General features: G+C 38.2%; 1 protein-coding gene across 3 annotated transcripts in view; it reads left to right on the top strand.

Annotated features, from left to right (window-relative positions):
* The window catches only part of furina (furin (paired basic amino acid cleaving enzyme) a), a 103603-nt gene that overhangs the window by 61954 nt on the left and 18697 nt on the right, over positions 1 to 22952 (top strand). For all 3 annotated transcript variants that reach the window (XM_030161848.1, XM_030161859.1, XM_030161870.1), the window contains exons 4-7: positions 5448 to 5543; positions 8011 to 8139; positions 8368 to 8444; positions 16818 to 16906. In XM_030161848.1, coding sequence (XP_030017708.1) covers positions 5448 to 5543; positions 8011 to 8139; positions 8368 to 8444; positions 16818 to 16906 — 391 coding nt within the window. The remainder of the gene's footprint in view (positions 1 to 5447; positions 5544 to 8010; positions 8140 to 8367; positions 8445 to 16817; positions 16907 to 22952) is intronic.

The raw sequence follows: 22952 nt of genomic DNA, 5'->3' as shown, positions 1-22952 counted from the left end.
TATGGGCAAAAGTTTCTGAAAAGGTATGGATAATAGTGTTAGGTATGATTATGACATCAATATATGTTTGGTTTCAAAACAATTGACTTAGTGCCTGCTGAGAAAAAACAACTAAATATTCATTGTAAATTTTGCTTCCCCACCCTGTATATTCTGAGCTCTTATCCTAATGAGGGACCCCGCTGTGCTATGGTGAAATTGTGTCATCTCTTGGAAATTATATTTACATGCTATGTCCCATTTTTCAAACTTCCCACAGCTCAGCTAATATGTAAAAAAGCAATTTAAAAGCATCCACATACAAGTGTTTACAAGCACCACGGGAAAACCTTCTAACCCAATCTGCTGTATTGATAAGATTGGTTGAACTGTGTGGTGACAGCACAGGTGCACATCAGGAACAGGGAAGTGTCTGACGTGTTTGTTTAGTGTTCGTGCTTGAAATGCCCCCCTCCCTCTTTTGGGATTTCCTTTTTACCACGGCAGCTCCATTTCCTGTTGTTGAATTCCTTTTTTCCCACAGCACCTCGGAGAAAGGGGAGAGTTACAGTTTCAGGTCCTCCTGTCTGTTGAGGAGCGATTAGGTCAAGTCCAGTAACTTAAGTTAATCTATTTGAAATTTGCTTGCCTTTGCAAATGTTGCAGTATTGTACAATTTCTATCAATGCCTTCAGATTTTATGTTTACGTTCTTCTGGTTAAATATGATTAGATTACTGCAAATGTGCTGAAATCAATGGTGTGATCAATCCTTCTGTAAACCAGAAGATCATTGCATTTTTGATTCCTACAGTGTTTGTAAAAACACTGCAAACCCAATATCAAGTTTTAGTCCTCTAGCATGTACCTACACATCTTAAACTGCTTTGAGATGAACAAAAGACCCAGTAGACTCTGTTTGAAGAGTTTGTAATTACTGACAAAAGAAGCTGGAACAGCGCCAGATCACATAGACTGGTGAACGGAGCCCTGTTAATAGGGTCTATTGAAGACTCAAAACTGAGGTCTATCTGCTTCTGCCATGCCTTCTAATGCTTTATTTTCTTGTGTCTTTGTTGTTGCGCATTGTTCACGCTGCTTCAGTTTTTGTTTTCTTGGTTGCGAAATAAAAAGTGATCAGACACACAGCAGAGCAGCCAACAGAGACAAAAGTGACTATAGAGATGCTGAACCCTGCTACCTTTTGGGCAAATATTATACAGCATTTCTTTGACTGTGGTAGGTATCACTATTTTTATTAGTACAGCAAGAGGTGCAGCAGCTGTAACATAAGACGTCTTTGCTATAAATACACTGTAAAGGACCTGGATAATGATCTGTGCTATGATTACATGTTTCTTTGTGGTCACGGTGTTTTGGTTGAGGCTTCCTTTTGACCTCAGTAGGAGGGAGCTATGTTTGTTTAATGAGGGTTGGAGCAAAGCAGTGGGTGGGTAAATGTAGCCCACCTGTTTGCTGCACAGATAGGACTCCCCACCTAAGCATTAAGTGTACTGTGCGTTTGTTAGGAATAGTTATACATTACATTGGTCTGGACACAGGAGATAGACACAGTTTAACACTTTCAAAGCTCATTTATAATGAAAAAGCTGTTTGTCAGCTTCTGGGCTCTGTTTTCTGTCTCAGGCTATTAAAGACTCTTTGCATAAAAATTGCAAAAAAGAAACTGGAAACGTTTGTTCTGACACACTGCCAAAAGAAGGAAACCAACTCAGTATGCAGTCTGAATTTGGCACTAGAAATATGACATATTGTTTCTTGTTCACTGTGAATATGAAGAGCGTAGAAAACATTTTGTAGGAAATAAGGACTTTGTTTTCAAGTATAGTTTAATGTTAAAAGTATAATCGGCATCACCATATTAATTTTACCACGGTGTATTATTGGTAACTTTAGTGCCCGTAAGAAATAAATAAATACACTATTACATATTTTTTTCATTTAAATATCTCAGACACACTGGACCGGTTAATGTGTGCTATCATGTCCTTATGATGAAGGCTAAAGCAGTCTTCTCTAATGCATTAATTAGTGGAAAATCATGTCTTTGCAAGTCTTTGATGGACATTTCCAAAAACGGCGGATGACATTAAGATGACTGGCTGCACAAATTACTGGGAAATAATTGGTGTCACTGATGTGTCTGTGAAAGGAGCAGAAACTGTAAGTACTGTACTGAAGCTAATCTGCAACTTTCATAGAAATATACTATATGTGTGCTAGAAATGAGCAGACATATTAATATATGATATGGAGGAATGTGTTAATGCCTGACCCTGTGTTCTGACCTCTGTAAAAGGAGTGGAACAAAAGGATCTCATCATTAAGAGGAAACAGTGCATCTTTAATATTGATTTATTGACCTAAAAAAGCAAGAAACATTTTCACTGACACAGTTGCTGCTGCAGTTACTCTTACTGTCACCAAATAAGTCCAGTTTTAACGGTCATCCCAGATAATCCTTGAGGAACCAAGAAACTATGTTTTAATTGTTCAAAAGTAAATCAGTAAATATTCTTTTAGTGTTACATGTTAGTGTTGTATAACACTTCTTAGACTAATCCCTCTATGCATAATTCAGGTGTGAATAGAAGCTCTCACATTGTCAAAATGGGAAAGTACGAGATTAAGTATTTCTAATGTGATATTTTGTGTGTATTGTGGAACTCGACAGGCTCAGTTATGCATTTGAAACTGCTGTACACATCATATGGTGCAATACGCACTGTACAGTGTACATAGCTTTCTGTGTTGCTACACTGCGCGAATAGGCAGTGTTTTTCTTCAGGGGGTTGAAAAGTGTGAACAGAAATGTGTCATGCAGTGTGTTGTGAAAACCCATACAGGAATTCACATTTAATTGAGAAAAGATGATGAAATGGAAGAGGGGAAATCACACAGGCTCCTTTATGATGCAAGAAAAACTAGCTTGTTCCTATCTGATGGCAAATCACATGGGGTAACGTAATGAAGTCGAATTCAGGCCGTGCATACAACTAAGTCTTTGTCACTCAGACTGTAGAGAGACTCTTCAGTCAGTACTGCCATTTTCTTTAATCAGAAAGCAAATATCAAACTCAGACTGAGAGGGACACATCAGCTGCTGCCACTCTGTCTCTTCACTCTTCTGTCAATTCCCCAACCCTCTCTCAAACTAATTAGATGTAGTAATAATGTCAAAAAGGACCTGGTTTGTGCAGCTCCGTATATGTGGGTTTCTGCCTCTGAAAAGGCAGTATTGATCACTTCATATTTATCGATACAGTGAAGGGAAGAGTGAGCATTTCATCAAGCTGATTTAATAGCATTTCAATTATATTTTAAGTGATTTGATTTAGGAGCACAATGTCTGCTTATTTTCTGACTTCATCTGTAGAAGATGCACATATTTAAGAATGACACACGAATTTAGCTGTTAGGTACATTCTAGCTGATTTTATTTAGATTTCATTTGGAAACAAAAGTGAAAAATGCCAGTTTCCATTTTCTTCATGTGTCATATTCACAGTAGCGTGAAAATGGTTGGCTTCTTTGTTTTGTTCCTCCCTTTCGATCATCTTTGCACGGAAAATGCAGACAGCTTCCTAGTTATTTCTGCTCACAGAGGCACAGAGCATACATGATGTCCAATTGTGTGTGCTGGCTTAAATCTTGGCAACTTGAACAGAAGACTTGAAACGATTCATCAATCTGTCTCTGGCGGTGAGAGCTGTTTGACATGTGCTCGGGTGTGTCAGGGCCCTCTAGCCTATCACTCTCAAAGTGTAGATTTTTCATTGTGTGAAAGCTGTCACCTAGTTAGTCTGCATGATGTACTGCACAAGACTGACCTCTGATTCCGTGTACGAATTTCAGTGGAACCGTCTCCGCCACTTAAGCGGATAGAGATGCTTGCCAAGGAATGACATTAACTTTAACATGAACTCCAACACAAACTGCTCTGCTTCTTGAAGTGAAATTATTCCATTATAGTGTTACAGTATGGTAGTGTTGTATTACCATCACTTCAGTGTAGCAGCTAATGTGACCTTCATTACTACTTTCCTCTTTACTCCTGTGTCTCTAGTGATCCGCAGAGGCGGGGAGAGAGGTGCGCTGTGATTTGGTTGTCCTTCACATCAGGTGCTCCGTCCTTGCAGCAGGCAGTTTTCTGTCTTTCTTTTGACATATTTTTTGTTCTCATCTACCCAGGCGTTTTGCTGTACAGCAGGCAGAGCTGTGCAGAGAGAGTAAGAGGCAGCTTATTTTTACTGTATGCATCCTGCTTCTGTCAACACTTTCTGCTGGAACTCACACATTACTAAAGCTTGCTGCCTGCTGCCGCAGAGTGTTACTGAATATGTTACCTCTTCACGTAAATGTGAGTGCGAATATGAGTTCAGGTGTAACCGTAAGCATAATAGATCTTTCTGCATCCCATTTTAAACCAATGCAGAAATTTAATTAGTCTCAAGCTGCTCTGGAATTCATCAGCCACTCTCATTAGTGAGGAGTCCACAATACCCCAGTGCCTCTAATCTTGCTCTGTCTGCTGTCATCCCGCTGAGACTTGGGATCTCCATTAATTCATTTGACACGGTGACCCCAATGGCCGGCACATTATTATTACTTATACTGTTTTATTACATGACAATGAGCTCTAGGGTAGCAGCAGTATGCCATTTGAAGGTATACCGTAATAGAAAAACGGACACTTATTATACCATGTAGTACATTCACATAAGGAGATGGAGAATCTCACCTGTGCGTGGATGTTTTTTCTTTATTTATGATGTGCAAAAAGAAGTACTGTGTGGTTTATTTTTGCAGAAAGATGTCTTTGTAGCATCCTGCTCTTTTTTCTTCCTAATTTCGTTTGTTCAAATGTAAGAAGTACAGCTTTCAAGTTGTCCTACCAATATAAGACTCAGGCAGAAAGTTTGTTTGTGCAGCACTAAGCTGAAAAAACAAACAAACAAAAAAACAGAGAAATTCTGCTGAGATTCTTGGGAGAGAAATGATACCATATTAACCTGATGACAGTTTTTCCTGGAAAGAAGCCCTTGAAAACTGGGGCCTGTCTACTATTCATACGGTTGTTGATCTCTTCAATAAGGACATTTGTTCAGTGTTTCTTATAGAGATTGTCAAAATGTGAAAAAATACATATTTTAAGGCCAAATAACAGCAACCAATGCCATGACAACACCTACAGCCTCTACAAACGTTAACGTCAGTTTTAAAGTGTCCATTCAACCCACATCATCTATCAGTTTTCATTCTTTCTTGTACTTGATAATAAAAAAAAATGTAATACTGCAAAATTGTAATATTTTTACGATGATTGTCATGCTCTGAACATCACATAGTGAGAGAAGCTCTCATTGCTGCTGGTGTATTTTCTTCCCATGGCGTACGATGCTGTTTGCATTGCTAATCTCCTTATGTGTACTTGTGTTTCTCATGCAGGTGACTTGGGCATTGCAGCAGGTGGCCAAACGGAGAAAAAAGAGGGATGTTTATGCAGAACCTGTAGATCCCAAATTCAGAGACCAGTGGTACCTGGTGAGTATGTGCACCTCTGTACTGAGACATCATTAAACCAAAGGGTGTTTGTGTGTGTTTCTGGGGGACATAAATCAACACAACACATGGGTTGAGCTTTTTATCCTCCAAAAGTCAATACAGGTAATTAAATTTGGGGCTGCGATGTTTCCCTCAAGTCAAAAGACAAGTCTGTATGAATTCAATACACGGCCTTTGTGAGAAAAGCTGCTGTTTGTCTTGTCTGGGTGACTTCACCTAAAGGGTTATGCTTTAACAATAGCATACATACACACAAAGCCTTTGTCCTCTGAATTGTAGACTTCTTAAACTGAATGCTCCAGTCCATAGACAGCAACACACTAACAAAGTGAGGCAGAGAATAAGAGAGGCCATACATTTTGAAGTGCTCTTGTTTTGAGTTGATTGATTTTTACATTTGACTTGAAAAATGTCACTGATACACTCAGTGTGTTAAAAGCGGCAGTAACAAGCCCTGAGATTTTCTGTTAAGCTATACTTTTCTTTCAATTACTGGGAGGATGCTTCAGGCGGAAGAAGATTCACAGTGATGCAAAACAGACTTGCATCACCAGTTGTTTAAAATGCCTGCTTAAAAGAGGCAGCCTTGTTTCCCTGGTGTGTTGAAGAAGTTTGTGGCAACTTGAAAGGCAAATGAGCAGATAAAAGTATACTGACAGGTTGTATCCATTAATAGAAGGTAGGTGATAGAACAAACACTGTAACTAAATTAGTATGTTCTACTGGAGCCAAATATTTTATGACCGTATCAGTTTGTCTAACATCTAAAATAAACTGATATATTAAAACACTAGTGTAAAACCTTTATGAATGCTGCATTCCTTTGCACAACAATTTGAACAAGAGGCATATTAATTATTTTTATATATTTGTAAACTGTCAATAATACTGTATTTCTACATAAATGGAGCAAACTGACAACTGTGCATATGAATGAGGAAAAAAATGTGGTCAACAAGCTAGTTACTGACTGGATTGGCACTGTTTCACAAACTATGATGTCCAGAAACATTTTGAAGAGCTCTGTTACGTCATTACTTTACATGCCTCTGGGACACCACCACCCCAACAGTGCATCCCATCCAAAACCTTAATAGTTAAAAGATTTCCCCTTGGACCTAATCGTAGGAGCAACACACCAGCTAACTGTCTGCCTTACGGACGTCCCCAGTGCTTTACCCCTAGCATTGCCAAAGAAGAAGAAAAATAGTCTTTGGTGGCTGGTTTGCCAATCCAATCTGAAGTTAGAAAAAAATCATGCAGTTTTAAATAATACTGTACTGGTATGATATATATGTACATATATGGGGGTGTTTGTCTTTGTTAAAGCACATCTAGGCTTAATTTGTGCATTGAAAATAATTGTAGCATATGGTGTGTAGTGTAAAACACAGGTTACATTACTGTGTTCATCATATGCAGCCTCTCTCCTCTCTGCCCCTAAATAAGTCTGTGTCTCATTAAAATTGAACTTGGTGTCCAGAGGGGAGAGTGGGCAGGTCTGTTGGCAGACTGTTCCTGATGGACGGATGCTAATGATCAGCATCTGTTGTTATAGTGAATATTTATTATATATTTATACATGTATGTATATGTTATCTAAAAGATGAGACAGATTTCCCCCCTCAGACAAATCACAGAAAAGCCTCAGAGCAGAGGTCTTAAACTGTGAATATGGCTCTCATAATCAAGATGTGTGTGTGCCGAGGGAAAGCTGACATGAATGAAAGAAGAAAAAGGGGCTTAAGAGCAGTTTTCAAAATGAAACCTTGTTCATGCATTCACTCAGCATGTCAGTCACAAAAGCCTTCCTCAGTCCAAATCAGCATTGCAGATCACAACTTGCTACTTTAATTGATTTTCCTCTTGATGATTTAAGTGCCAATGACGTTGCAAGGTTGAGGAACAAACCTCACCATGTCTTTTTGACTAAACTTACAAGGGCCTGAAATTTAAGATGAAAATGCAGTTCATGGTGCATTATATTTAACCAGTGGTGCACTTTAAAAATAAGAGCTTTGAACCAGATGAGAGGTAGTCATGACTTTTGACCAAAGGTCAACTTGAATGTCAGAACCATATCAGAAGCACACAGAATGAGTGTGTGCCTTCATCCAGTTCACTGCTGCTTTGATTTGCTCAGTGTTGATAATAAATGACATTTATGCAAACGGCCTTGAGCATAAATACAGATTTATGAAACACTTCCTTTTTACTTTCCTTTTATTTTGATACTTACTTTTTCTCCAAATAGAAATGAGGAAAATTGTTAAGCAGTGCTTTTATGGGTCCTCCAGTCAAAAGTCTTCATCTACCAGTCTGAATTTTGTATCTTTTTTTTTTTTTTTTTTTACCATTCTAGGTTTAGTTAAAATCACATTTTTGCCAGTACTTGGGGGTGTCTTTCAGATAATTAAATTCTGCTTGTCATTTGCGTTCTCCTCAGTATAACAGCAACCACCGTGACTTGAATGCCAAAGGTGCGTGGCAGTTGGGATACACAGGTAAAGGTGTGGTGGTGTCCATCCTGGATGATGGAATAGAGAAGAATCATCCTGACCTTAGCCAGAACTACGTGAGTATAATACATATATTTGTTTTTGTGAAGCTGCTATACTGAGAATTAAACATTGTGTGAAGATAAGAAAGGAATTAAGGAATTCGATTTTGAAACAAATTGATTGTGATGGTGCTTCATTTTAGCAGATTAGTTTAAGAGTAATTACTGTGGTGACAGATTTGTAACAACTACTGAATAATTAAATGTGCTAAACTAAAAAAAGCTTATTTGTCTTTTTCCAAGGATCCGGATGCAAGCTACGACGTAAACGATGGTGATTCAGATCCTCAGCCCAGATACACGCAGCTTAATGACAACAGGTAGAAATCTACCCTGATATCAGTTCAGTTTTAACTGCTCTCTCTGTCTTTTAGTCTGCTGTGGAACCACCTACTTACTTCTCTATTTGCCAACTGTGTGGGGGGTACGTTAGGATAAAATTGCACCTGTTCATTAACTTGTCCCCCTCACTGTCTGAAAGCTGACATGTAAATAAGGCCTTTGGCTGTTTCTTGAACACTGTTGAGGCTAAATTTGCCATTTATCTGAACAACTCCAATTAAAGGCCTTGGCCTATGGGATTTGTTTTGTTGAAAGGACTTTAATTTTCTGCCGTGTAATGCTTTTTACCCTCCTAATATGAATCCTGCCATCAGCGTCAGGTTTGTAGATTTGTTTTGGCCTCTTAAATCACACAGGTGTTACCAGGGCATTTCTATAGCCTGAGTAATTAGAGTAAATCTACGCAGAGATGAAGGTAGTGTGTGAGGAAAACTGCTTTATTGCACTTGCCTCTGCAGATGGCATTAGGAGTTGTTTACCACCACAGTGGTGTCTTGCAGAGAATTGATTGAATTAAGTTCATCAGCATTAATGAAAAAGGGCAAATCTCTTGGCTCCAGGGGCCTCTGATCATCCGCTTTCATTCCCATCGTCTGCCTCCCCTCTGACTTAAATTTTTGATTTGCTGTAATCTGCTGTTTATGGACCACTGGTCTCAGAGCTTGCCTCTAAATCTTGAGGCTCTCTCTGATTACTGATCATATACAGGGCAGATTGTAGTTGGGCATGAGTGGGGTCAAATCCCCCCAAATGAGGTATGGAGCTTATCCTCTTGGATCATACAGTCAGAGTAAGGCTGGGCAATGTATCCACCATAGAGGTGAGTGATATATATCGCCCACAATAGTATAGGTAATGTTGCTTTGACTATGTGCAATTTTACATTATGGAGTATTCATACTGTCTCAAAAAGAAAACAAAGGGACGGTGCATAGACAGTAGAGGAGAGGTGCATGAAAGTCCTCATTCGCTGAATGCATGTCTGAGAAGCCAATCAGCGGACAGGATTCAGTCTCATGGCGACTCGTTCAGATGTTACCTCTTTCCCCGCCATTGACGAGATTTTCTGTCGGTCCATGTTTTCACTGTTATACTGTAGTTGGCGCTCTTGCGAATCATGTGAATTGCTTTCCTTCGTCCAAAAACAAAGAAGCAACTTTTCTGGAAAAAAAAGGACCGGTTGTAAAGTTTTTGAACTCAAATCATGGGTATCCCAGAGCAACGTATACAGAACCATTCCCTTTGAATGGTGAAAGGCCGGCTCCACAGGAAACGCGCAGTTTCAGATATTGGCTTTTTTTTTAGCCCCCAATGTTGGCCCCAGCCCCAAAAATCCCATATCGGTCGGGCTCTAGTTCAGCACCTGCCAGAGGGCTTCACTCAGGCCTGATGCTGTGGAAAGACTGGTGTTTTTGACTCATAACTTGAAGTAAATAACCTGTACTTGTGAACCATTGGCCTACATTTCTTTATGCAAAGTTCTAGCCAAATTTGTATACCAGTATGTGCTGTAATGACAATACTTGGTATTGTTTGTCTATTTGATTTAAAATATTTCATTAGGTTTACATTTTGATGTCATCTTAATTTAATAATAATTGTTTATAATTTTTTTAAATTTATTTTTGTGCAAAAGCTTAACTAAGATAATACTGAGCAAACCTGATTTGTCATATTTACCTGTGATTTATGTACAGTCTGGACATAACTTGAAGTTGGTCATTGTTAAATGTGGCCAAAGAATATTGTTAGGCAAAGTTTTGCAGAAGGCCGTAATATGTTTGTGTGCATGTTTTGCAGAAAATGTATGAAGCACTTGAAAAATAAAAGAGTTGTTGCTCTGAAACACTGTATATCCGTAGATGTTCTGGTAAGCAAGTAGAGTTTTACAGCATTTTTTGTAAATAGAAAAAAAAAAAAAAAAAAGAAAATCTTATTTTAAAGGATATTGTCAGATTATAGTTATTGGAAAATAAAAATAATAATAATCGAGAGATTTTTTTGGGTTTTTTTTTTTGCCCATATCACCCATGCCTATCCACCATGCTATGTTTTATGTAAGACATATAGATGTGTTGCAGAAATCAGTGAGACACATTTTAAATACTAAACTTTAAACAAGCACCAGGTGTTACTTATCACAGAGATATGGATCATCTGCACCATTAAAAGTGCGACACGAAGACTTTATTAAACCTTTCTACAATAATTCTTTGGAGTTTGTCAGTACAGTTTCGAGATATAGTATTGTATATCACCATACTGGCAAAATACACGGCCTGGTCAACAGTCGCCACCAGGATTTAACTGAGCAAATAGTTCAGATTGGTCCATTTGATAATTACTGCAGTGATTAATAGGTTTCATTTGGTTCTTTTACTAACTGATGTAGAGAGTAGCTTCTCATTTCTTAAACAACCATCAGTTTACCAGAGAATATACTTTGGATTGTGTTACAATGGAAAAAGGTCATGTGGTCTGATGAGTCCTGATTGACCCTGTTACAAGAGTGATGGCTGCTTCAGGATGATATTGATTACCCATCATGCCTAGTGCCTACAGTACAAGCCTGTGGGGGTAGTGTTAGTAGTGTGGATAATACTTGAGGTCGTGGTCTGGTAAATCATTCATTCGGCAATACAAGATTGTTGTGAAAATCAATGATATATTTATTATGATGTTACATAAGCATTATGTGGACACAGCCAGTGTGTCCCATCATCAAAGCTAAATATCTATTATCTAGTACATCTAATATCTGCAATTATCTACCATGCAAAGAATTTCTACACAATGCATCATCAGGGGTCTGATACTTAAAGGGTCTGATACTTAAAGGTACACACTTGTTTTTACACTAGTAGATGTCTACACACATAAACTTTTGGTGAACCGTGACACAGTACAAACAATGTGCTGGCATTTTCTTAATTACAATAGCTCTTCTCAGTATTCTTTCTGTTCCAGCGCCTGAGACAGTTTTAACCACTAACTAAACCCTAAATGGGGAAATGTTTTGTGGAAGAATGTGGGAAAACATCCCTGTGATGCATCTTTACCAATCCATAGTCTACGCCAAGGCACGCTTAAGCCCTTCTAGCATCTCATCATGGCACAGCGCCCAGCATAGACACTTGCTATTGATGTTTTCTCATTTTGGCTGCACCTCGCTCCAACTCTCACTCACCTCAGCCCTTATCTCCTGCCGCCCAGCTCTCCGTGTCTTCCCCATGGCACCGCCAATTGCAAGAGAGCATATTAGTGTGTGTTTCCCTCAGTTTACAGTGGGTCGGTGCAGATGCAAGAGTAAACAACCTGTAGGCGGGCATGAAACTGCGTAAGGTTGTGCAAGACTGTAAGTGTCTGTTCCCTCCAGAAAGCCAAACTCTGTTCACCTCCATAAAGATGTCTTTCTTTCCCAGCATACAGGCAGTAGTGAGGATGGTTCTGGAGCAATGTGACCATTCACCCACATGTTTATCTAAGGCACCATGTGATCTACAGTAGATGTTTCTCTTTCCAGGGTTTTTCTCTGACTCCTATCAGGATGGTTTCCAAATCCATCATTTGCATTTTCTGACTAAACCCAAATGAATTGGTATGGAGTCAGAATCATTTAACTCTTCTTCTACTGGTTTATAATCTGAGACTGTCTAACACTACAAAATCACTGTTCGCCATATATGATGAACATACAGAATATTTGATGATGATGATGATGATATATGGTGAAGAAACAAACCATATGTGCATTCAGAAATATCTAATGCAAAATGATAGATGAAAGGGCCTATTTAACAGTCCAGCAAACAGCAAACTGATTAATTTTTACCAGACCTCACATTAATCTCTCCAGACATTTTCATCATATTCTTCTTTTTGCTGTGCTGTATAAACATTGCGAAGCCTTTTCGTCCTTTAGGCGAGCTCATTAGTAAACTGACAGAGGCATTAGCAAACTTAAGAACAAGAAGAGTAAAACAGTTGCTAAGATTTACCTTAAAGGTTCAGTGCAGCCCAGAGACTAATGATTAGCATACGGTATTACCCATGGCCTCGAGAGCCTCAGTGTTTTTTGTTTTTTTTTCTTTTTTGTTTTTGTTGTTGTAATTAAGATAACAAAAAACAAATGGAATTAGAAATGTTACTTAGGTGAACACTGGGGCTTGGTAAATCAGAGAGAGTATATGTTCCACAGTGTGCCATTGCAATTACAGAAAATATTCTTTCAAATCACAATTTTTTGTGTTACTGTAGTATATTACTGCTTTGGTACCTCGGACAGAATAAATTAGATTCATGTTTGTAAGTGAGACAGTCAGTAGTGTTTAATGTGTTGGTAATTTTCCAAAAGTTGTTGAACTTTACTGTAGGCAGCTTAATTGGACAATCTGGCATTTTCTATCTTTTTTTTTTTGTTGTTGTTGGTGGTAATCTGGTAAAACACCATTAATTTATGAATCACAGACTGCAAGAGCCAAATTTAAAACATGTACCAGTTTGGAAGAATTTTGTTGTTTTTTGATCAGTTTCAGCTTTATAACCAGTTCTTGATCCAAGACAAAAATGTTTTTGTGCCAGTGAAAGGTAGGTTAAATACTTTCCCATCTTGGCATGGTGTTCACAGGCCTTTTTTGGATATATCTGTGTGACAATAGCATATCTGTTTAGTAAGTCTCCTGAAAGAGGCAGTTTAGATTTGCACAGTGATAATGGTTCTCCCAACTGTGGGGATGAATACTGAACATGCTGCTGGCCTCGGGCCTGCAGCCAACTGTAGCTGCTGTAACCTGAGTTAGTTTCGGTGCCTATAATCTGCCATGGGGCTTGTTCTTGCTGTAATCGGAACAAGACCTTACTGAAATTGCTCTTTGTTCACCATGATCTTCCATTATCACCACTACATATGTTGCAGGAATCCTAGGCTGTTGCACAGTGTATTGGATACAAAAGGTGTTTTTGACTACTTCTTTTTCCTCTTAACAAAAACTGACTCTCTGTGCTGCATTAAGGCAGCAGATTTTACAAATGTAGTAAAATATATGATCTACCATTCAGTAATTGCTCTCATGAGCAATTTGTGGTGAAAGCAGATGCTTTAAGAGGAATATCATACCCAGTCTTTAAACTGACAGTTTGTGTAATGTTGGTAATTTGGGAGGTATTGCAGTAATTGACTGTTGCTTCACTACATTTTGTTTTGGTTTGACTGATGGGCCATTCATCATACTCAAGTGTATCATGTCTAGACATGAGTATGTACATGAAGACAGTTCTATTAATTAAGAAAGATGTGAATCTGTGACAACTATCCATTACATTTGCATAGAAATCCTTTGTAGCAAATATCTCTGAAACAGTTTTACATAAAACTAGATAAGAGATGCAAAATATACTATAGTGACAAAAACAAGCTACTAAAACTACTTACTCTGCTTAATGTCCAGCAGCTTCAACTAATTATGCTTGTATCTGAGAGTTAAATGTTCATCTTCACAAATGATTTTTTTTTTTTTTTTTTTTTTTTTTTTTTTTATAAAGAAGGAGCTTTTGTGTAGCATTAATGCCTCTGTTATCCAGAGTCTGATTGAAGTCTAGGAGGCTTCCAGTGTGTCAGGCAGATATTACAGCTCTAATAATTATTCTGTGTGAGACTTGTTAACAACTGATTGAACAATGCTGTACTTGTGGTGACAGACAGGTCTTTGTTCCTGCAGACAATGTCTGGGGGAGATTTCACTGGAGCAGTTCATGTCATGATCTCTGGCACTGTGCTGTCACCTCTTTAACTTCCTATCTAAGCCTTCTGCCTTGAGGTGGGATAAAGATTAAGTTTCATGTGATGTCATGCATCAGAAAACAGGCCAATAGAAATGCACACATAGAAATAAAATGAGGACAGGCACACCACCGCCATTCATTCCTTCAGTCATATCTTGGCCTCATTGTCAGATAATAGTAGATCCTTCAGGCCAATAATTGTGTCTGATCCAGATTTGAGAAATTATACATCATTTGGTGGTGAAACAGTAAAATCCAAGTCATGTGCTGCATACAATTTGATATATTCTGAATTAGAAAGTTTAATAAAGCACTAATGGACTAGGATTGTATAAGTAACTGCAGGTTGAGTATTTTATTTCATTTAAGTGCATTTATTACATTTTGTTTTATTTAATTTCGTGCAGGAAATTAAGTGTTCCCAGAAGATACGTCAACCTTTCTCTAATTCATTCATCACTGTGTAATGGCTGGACTGAAATCAAGATGTGAACATTGTAAATATTTATCTATGATTTTAATGTCACTTCCCGGTTTAATGAATACATATTGACATTTGTTTCTTCTTTATCCATCCTTGAAAGCTGCCTCAGCAGCATTGGACATCACGTTATGTTATTAAGGTCTGCCTTTGAAATCAATAGTTCTTAATTAAATTAGCAGCAGTTATAAACATAGTGCCTTTACAGTCTTGACCTTGGCTATCATTTTTCCATAGAAACTAGGATAATCTCATCTGTGTGACTGAAAATATCACAGTATCAAGTATCTTGAACTTAAGTGTCATTTGTTAAACTAGACACATGCCGAGCAGTTTCGGTCACAACCTGCAAATCAATAATTGAATTAAAATAGCTTCATACAGGGGACTCCTCTAAGTCATGGTGTATAAAAAGCACAGAGTAAGCTGCTTTCACAAGCAAAATTCACAAATACATTTGACCCAGTGAGGCACTTTTCTTCACATTCTTATTGACCTGGAAAGTGAGTGGAAGCAGCAACCGGATATGTTCTTATGCATTTTATCACTCACTGGAAAATCACTCCCAAAAACCTGATTATGTAAGTAGATCTTGCATAATTAGCCTCAGCAACAGAGTGTTTCACCTCTGTAAAGGCATTTGTATTCCATGAGTCAGTCTACCACGCAAGTGACTGTAATGAATGTGTCAAAGGAAGATTTGGAAGAGGATCAGTTGAACACTTGAGGTGTTTGCCTCAGCATGCCCAGCATCCCATCAGACACCTGAGCTCCCTGTTATCAACAGCCGCATCACAAACACGGATCCTGTAGGACATTAGACTCCAAAGTCAACAAACACTTATAGGAATGTTGAGATAAAATTCCTCAGAAAATCTTCCAAACAAAACCTCTATAAGTGTTTGTGTTTACTTTTCTGTCTATAAATATGTTTTTTGACCCAAAGCAGTGGAATTCACTGACATCTTATGACACCTAAAGGCTTTGTGCCAAAGCTGACCGTAAAAATGACATTAATTTCCGCGTTCTTGTCCTACACTCTCCCTAGAGGTCTGGAGGGGGTGGTCGATAAATTGTAAAACTGTGGCTTCCTGTCCTTGTACCTGCTTCTTTAATGAAAGGTTTTTTTTAGATTACTGGTCTAGTAAAAACCTGTGACCTCATTGTGGTGTGGATTTGGGACTATAAAATTAATTTAAAATGCATTTCATTGAACACCATGTCTTTTCTACTCAATTGAGGCTAAATTAGAAAATGATTGCAGTTTTAGCTATTTATAAGAATTACGTAGGATTTTGTACCACACATGTTCACATCGTGACACCAGATGGTCGGGTTTGTCAGTGGAGGATGTTCACTGCATGTATGATATCTTATTTGTCATGTTTTTGGCTGCTTACCCAAAGTGCCTCACTGTGTAGATAGTTCCTTCAGATTGTCCACTGTTTCTGTTGTTTCCTCATCCAGCTGCACAGGCTCCAGCATTCCTGTCTGGGAATGGCTGCAGTCCAGTGGGGATTGCAGCCATGCTTTGAAGGGTATTAAGAGTGCATATCCATCTGGCAGACCATGGGAATGCACCTGACTTGAATGAGATGATCATCCCCTCTGTACCTGCCTCATGAAATGCCTACAGCTAGAACTTACTTGTGAGGCCTAATGAAAAGACCTTTTATGAAAATGGTAAAACTAATTCAGTTTCCCCCTTGGGTTGATGGTGGGATGTTGTCATGCTGCCCTTTGCCTTGACTTATTGAAGCACTTCAAGGTTAGTAATGCTTGCAGGATCCTGGTGATGTACAGCAGCAGCCATCTCCAGTCATTGGCTGGCTGCTTTCTTTTGGACAAATGGGAATTGAGATTTGTTTAAAGGAATCAAAGCCAAGAACTTGTCTCCATGAGTTTGTTTTGCCTCTGTCTGCAGCCTGACCTTGGTACCACAGAAGCTACATTCTTTTACAAATCCTTAGGACATAAGGACACTACCTGTGGGTTTATATACAGTAAAAAAAGCTGTATCATTAGTTGAGTGATACTTAAAAGAAAAATAAAACATTGTTCTAACTTTCTTCTCCTCCTTCCTCCACAGACATGGAACACGATGTGCAGGAGAAGTGGCAGCTGTAGCCAACAATGATATCTGTGGAGTCGGGGTGGCTTACAATGCCAAGATCGGAGGTACAGTCAAATGAAAACAAATAAATGATTGATTTACTCTCATAGGGGCAATCCTGAGTTTCATCTCCGTTTTCTCTCTAGACTGCCAGACTAGCTACAGAGCAGTATTTGTTCTGCAAACCTCATGTTATTTTCAGTCCATTTCCCGGGCGCAGCATGCCACTGAATCTTTTTTTGGTATTATCCCAGTTGTGATGTGGAAAACCAATGGACTCTTAAGTGTATTAGTTTTGTATGGGGTAGCAGCATTGAGAAAGTACATTCACATGGTGACTGAAATGCTTTTATGGAATCAATGTTAATTTTAGTATTTTCATACATTATAAATACAGCCCCAAATAAGAAACAGTAGGAACAGTATGGAAAATTATAGAGAAGGCAGCTGTATCAGAATTTGTGTTTTACTGTAGACCGTAAGAACACAGCATGTAATATTTTATCTAATCAGCTTAGTTTCATTCATAAATATACATCCCTTTGGACTCCAGCACATTCAAGAAAAGCTGGAAAGCAGGCCAATTTGGCAAAAAATGAATTAAATTAAGTTCATAACACTGTGATATGACCAAATGATTGTAAACATGATTTGGTGCAATAGAGCATCCAGGAATGATCTAGCCCATTAGGAACAGAGATTATCTGAAAATCTTCAGTTCATCAAAAAAATCGCAAAACAATTATTAAAAAATATTTTAAGAAAGAAACCCTCACTGAAAGAAGGGAAGGACCTTGGATACCTCAGCCTCTGTGTTGCACAACAAAAACAAAAGATTCAAGGAATCTGAATGTATTTCAGAGCGTAAAGGACAAGCGTGTCTAAGCTGAACACTCTGATCTCTGATCCCTCAGGTGGTATACCACATCAAAAACTGCCATTCATCTTTACTTACAAAAAGCGTATATGCTACATATGTCATATTACATACACATCACAGTCTTCAGTCATTATGCTAGATTACCTTAGACAGTACATAGGTTACAAATAAACTATAGACAGAGGGGGGAGGTTGATTGTTGCATGTCCTGAAATATCTGCCCCTGTCTGAGGTAGAATGTCCTCTGTGAGATTTTCTAAAACCTTGTCACAGAGGGGAAGAACAAACATTTGCCAAGGTCTGTTCGCTGATCCTGTTGCAAATGTCACACGAGCAGGTCCTCTCTGTGTGAAATTGTTTTGTATTGTGTTGTGTCAGTTTAGCCAATGAAATTTCATCACCCTGCGTCTGTCACCACCAATATGCTCATTTTCTTGTGCTGCAGAGTTCTTCCTCATTCTATTTTAGTTTAACAGAGTAACTCCAGCGAAATGGAGACGGCACATATTTTTGCATCGGTTTCTGTTACATTGACAGTGTCTGGCTTTGCTACTTTCTCTGTCTCTCACTTTTTAAAAACTTGATTTTTAGCAAATTTTCCATCAGCATTTTTGTGTAAGGAGAAATGACCAACTGCTTCTATGCTTGGGGTGAGAGGGGGAAGTGAATGAGAAGGAGAGAGAGGAGTGAGATTTCTGATCATGTCTATGGAGTCTGAAAAAACTGTAATAATGAAATGTCCTATTGTGCTCCATGTTTACACTTCTGTATGAATGCTTTCAGTAAATGGGACACGTATTCAAATGAAAGATTTGAAGAATAGGAGTTTTTTTCTTTGTCGTTTTAGCTCCAACAATTTGACTGCTGCAATGAATCTGAGTTACATCTAATGGCAGTAATTAAATTGGGGTGACTGTAGTTCAGTGGTTAATAGAGATGCACAGATATATGAGCAGTACAGCTACACATCAACCTTGATGACTGACATTGACTGTCAGCCAATTAGGTGACATTTCACTGATGGCAGCTGCCAATGTTTATCTGTTGGGTTATATTGAAGGTTGTTTTCGTAATTTGACTCAAGTTGTTCTGGAAAAGCTATAAGGCAATTTATTCTTATAATGAAGATTTCTTTGGTTCCCTGGTACAAAAAATAAATGAATGGCAACAAAATGAGAACAAGAAAGGAAAAAAAAACATTTGTATTGGCCACGTTGTTATTTTAAACATTAGTATTAGAACAGAATTTGATAATTGGTACATTCCTAGAGGTTAAGGGTACAACATCCTCATTTTCATATCTAGTCTGGATGCCCTCTGATGCATATCATTCTCTCTCTCTGCCTCTGTTTCCTGTCTATTGTAGTCTAACCTGTTAGAAAATCTCACAAACAAAAATGAAGAGAAAAACTTAATTAAATTGATATGTAAGTTCAGTATCATTTGTCAGTATTTGTCATTCATGCCAAAGACACAAACAGCATCTCCTGATTTATGGTAAGACACAGAGTGAGCGACAGTGGGAAATATTATGAAATATTAATTTGTTTGTCCTCAATAGGATTTTGGATCCTGATGTGTTGTTCTTATCTGAAACAAAAGCAAAATTTGAAGTTTCTGTCCCTATTCTCCAGCAATTTTTTATAATATGTAATGTTATGTAAATAGCTCATTATTTGTTGATTTCAGTGGTAATCGATTGTGGACACTTCATAAATATTAATATAGATGATGTAGATCTGTGCATTTCTTGGTCCTGTGCTGAGGATGGGCTTTCCTTTCAGTCTAACTTGGGTTCTGCTGACTCCAGGATGTACAGTACCATATTGATGTGTAGATCTTTAAGCAGTAGGAGCTCCTGTACATGCACTATTTCATTACCTCTCAGCCCATCTCAATCACTTCCTACCCTTCTACCTGCAGCCGTCACATCAACTTTGAACCCCATTAGCAGAGTGCCATAACTCTAGTCTTTGTAATCATCCCAGATGGCATGTGAGTGTATACCACATGGCATTGAGCTTGACTAACATTACAAGTGGGCTGCTTCTGGTCATGTGTGTGGAGCAGGTGTCTCTTTTGAGTGAAAAGCCTACACGCTTAATTTAATCCTCATTCAAGGCTGAGTCGATGAGAAAGAATAAAGACATAACTTTCTTCAACAAAATTTAGAACAACACCATTGTGTTTGTTTGGCATAGAAGTTCCAAATACAAACTAGCTAGAATGGATCTTCTGTTTTAAGTTTGTCCTGGATAAAGAGGAGAAGGGATGATTCAGAGTTTCACACTGAATCAGTGTTTTTGGTTTGTTGTTGTATTTTCTGTATGCCAACAGAACTGATGTGTGGGACTCGCAGTATAACTCAAGCTTCTTCAGTAAAACAGCTCTGTGCCCTACATCAGAGTCTTGACATACTACCACCCAGGTGTTTTTTTGGACTGATATTTGGACATTGACTGGAGATACTTCATCACATGCCATACAGAAGTGCTGGCTGCCATGGAAACACTAGCAGCACGCAGTCTGTTTGATGCTTTTGGAAGACTTCAAAGCACCAGGGCTGGGTTACTTTAACCTGTATAGAGCAGCATGAAGAACACGACCCGAGAGTGAAATTAGTTTGTTTTTAAGGTGTCTTTGATTTCTTAGTGTTCTCTCTGTGGAGGAATCGTGCACAGATATCTGTTGTAATAATACTTTCTGAACCTGAAGCAGAAATAATTGCTTAGGACAAGCACCTTGCTCGGTGTCTACCTCTGCTGCATTGTTCAGTATGTTTGTGTTTCATCTCTTTTTATAGTATTTCATCAATGATCATGCAAATGGACTTTTTGAATACGACTTGAAGCCCACTATTAGCCTGCCTGAGTGGTACAGTTCTCTTAAAATAAGAAAAGACCAAATCAATAGCAATTTATAATTGGTAGCATTAAATTCATTCAGACTTGTAGAGGCAGAAAACTTATGCTTTTATTCATTTTTCTGTCTGAATTATAAGGATGAGAAATCTGCCTTACACTTGAGGATGCAGTTTACCCTCATTTCAATTGATATAGTTCCATTTTTTCCAGAAAGGCACAAGTTCCAAATCAAATCAATAGAGATGTCATTTCATTTACATTGGCAAAACCTATCACATGGGATTCACAAACAGGAAACTACATCTGCCAAACAAATGTAGAAGCAAAATGAGCGGCAGTTTGGAGAAAAAAAATAATAAAAAATTCAAACATTACGGCAGCCTGTTGTTCCCTAAGAGTCTAATAACAGCACTGTTAAAGAACTGAGCTGCAGATAAGATGACTATCATCATCACTTGAAGTCTGTATCATGATAAATTTACTGATGAATTCCTGATGTTCTTTTTGCTCAAGTGTTAGAGTATCTTTATCACCCCTCAGCTGTGGATTATGTTCCATTTTAGCCATTATATGCACTTTTATCAAATAAATTTAGACAGCTTTAAGAAGACCCAACTGCCCAGTGTGTGATAAAACCTGATGAAACCTGTTAACCACAAAGCAGATCCTGATATAATGTATAATTTAAAAAAAAAGACAAAAATCCAGGGAATTTATCCTTTACCAACAAGAACAGCAGTTTTAATGCCACTTCATGGAAGAACAGACTTTGATGTGTAGGCTCGATGAAATTGAAAGTCAGGTTGTGTGTGTGTGTGTGTGTTGCCTTGAGTCTGTTCTCTCAACAAGGACATATGTAATGTTACTTTTCATAAAATACTCCACTTTTTTAATTTACTTTTTGTTGTTTTTGAGAAAACATAACACAAACTAATAAAACAAACAGCAGGAGGAGAATCCAACATTCAGTTAACATTTAGCCCACACGTACGTCAATATGCTCATATACCCATATTAATTTTCTTCTTTGCGATAAAGTTTGAGGATATGTGTCCCGTAGATATCAATTTTACATCTCAGTTTAAATGTGATTTTCTCTATAATGTGCATATACTGTAAGCAACGTCAGTCCAGTCATTTATAGTAGGTATGTCTCTTTCCAGCCATTTTCTGGTCAGGGCCTTCTTGCTTGCTACTAACAAGTCTCAATAAATATTTATCTCTCTTTGCACACTTGAGTTCTTCTAAATCATTGAGGGCCATAACTTTAAAGTCAAAACAGATTTTAAATTTAAAAACTGCCTCTAGGAGGCCATGGACTCTTCTCTAAAAATGGATCCACAGAGGGACAGTCCCAAAAGATATGAAAACAGTTTGCCATAGTACTTCCACAGGACCTCCAACAATCAGTCTGATCAGAGTACTTAGCCTTCTGTGCTGGAGTAAGAAAGACTCAAGTCAAGCTCTTCCAGCTGTATTCCCTCCAGGAAGGGGAGCCTGTTGTCAACCATCGCAGTCGACAAATTCTGTCCCATTCTTCCATCATTATTATGAGATTACCCTCTGCTTCCCACCTCATTTTAATGTCCAGAGAATGTTCTCCCTTCATATTCTGGAGAGCTTGATATAGTCTAGAAATTATTTTTGGTAGGTGCCGTTTTTGTAGGCTTTTTGGAAAATGTCCAAGATGTTGCCTCCAGTTGTTGTGTCATCCTTAGACATTTTTTTTCCTAATAAAGTCTCTCGTTTGTAAATACCTAAAATGCTCCTGATTTTGTAGATTATAGTTGTCCTTAAGGTCCATGAACCTCAACACTGTACTTTTTTTTGGAGTGTGGAGTACGTTGTAAGACCATTTGCTGTCCAACCTTTGAACCTCATGTCATATTTGCTGGGTAAGAATTCCAGGTCATAGGCAAACCACTTTAAAATTTCAGCCCTCCCCCCCCAATTGGTATTTTAAATTAGTCCCTTCCATGTCTTTAATGAGCTAGTTATATATGGGTTATCAGAGTTTGTCAGACGACTACCTAATGAAGGGTCTCTTATTAATGTATTAATTGGTAGTCCCTTCCCCATTGAGCTCTCTATCTCTTTCCATCTAGATCTGTAATTGGGCTTACACCAGCCAATCAATGGTCTCAATTGTGCAGCTCTGTAATAATCCACTAAGCATGGAAGGGCCAATCCCCTTCTCTCTTTAGCTGGTTGCAAAAACTTATATCTTACTCTTGGTTTTTTCCCAGCCCAAATAAATCATGAAATAATTTTGTCCCACTCTGACAAGTACTGGTCTGGTTTTTCACAAATGTTCCATTTTTATGTTGATTTCTTCGAGTTAGAGGATTATTAAGAGACTTCTTGGTA

The sequence above is a fragment of the Sphaeramia orbicularis genome, chromosome 3 (genome assembly GCF_902148855.1).
Source record: "Sphaeramia orbicularis chromosome 3, fSphaOr1.1, whole genome shotgun sequence".
Taxonomy (NCBI): Eukaryota; Metazoa; Chordata; class Actinopteri; order Kurtiformes; family Apogonidae; genus Sphaeramia; species Sphaeramia orbicularis.
This window is presented reverse-complemented; position numbering and strand designations above follow the sequence as displayed.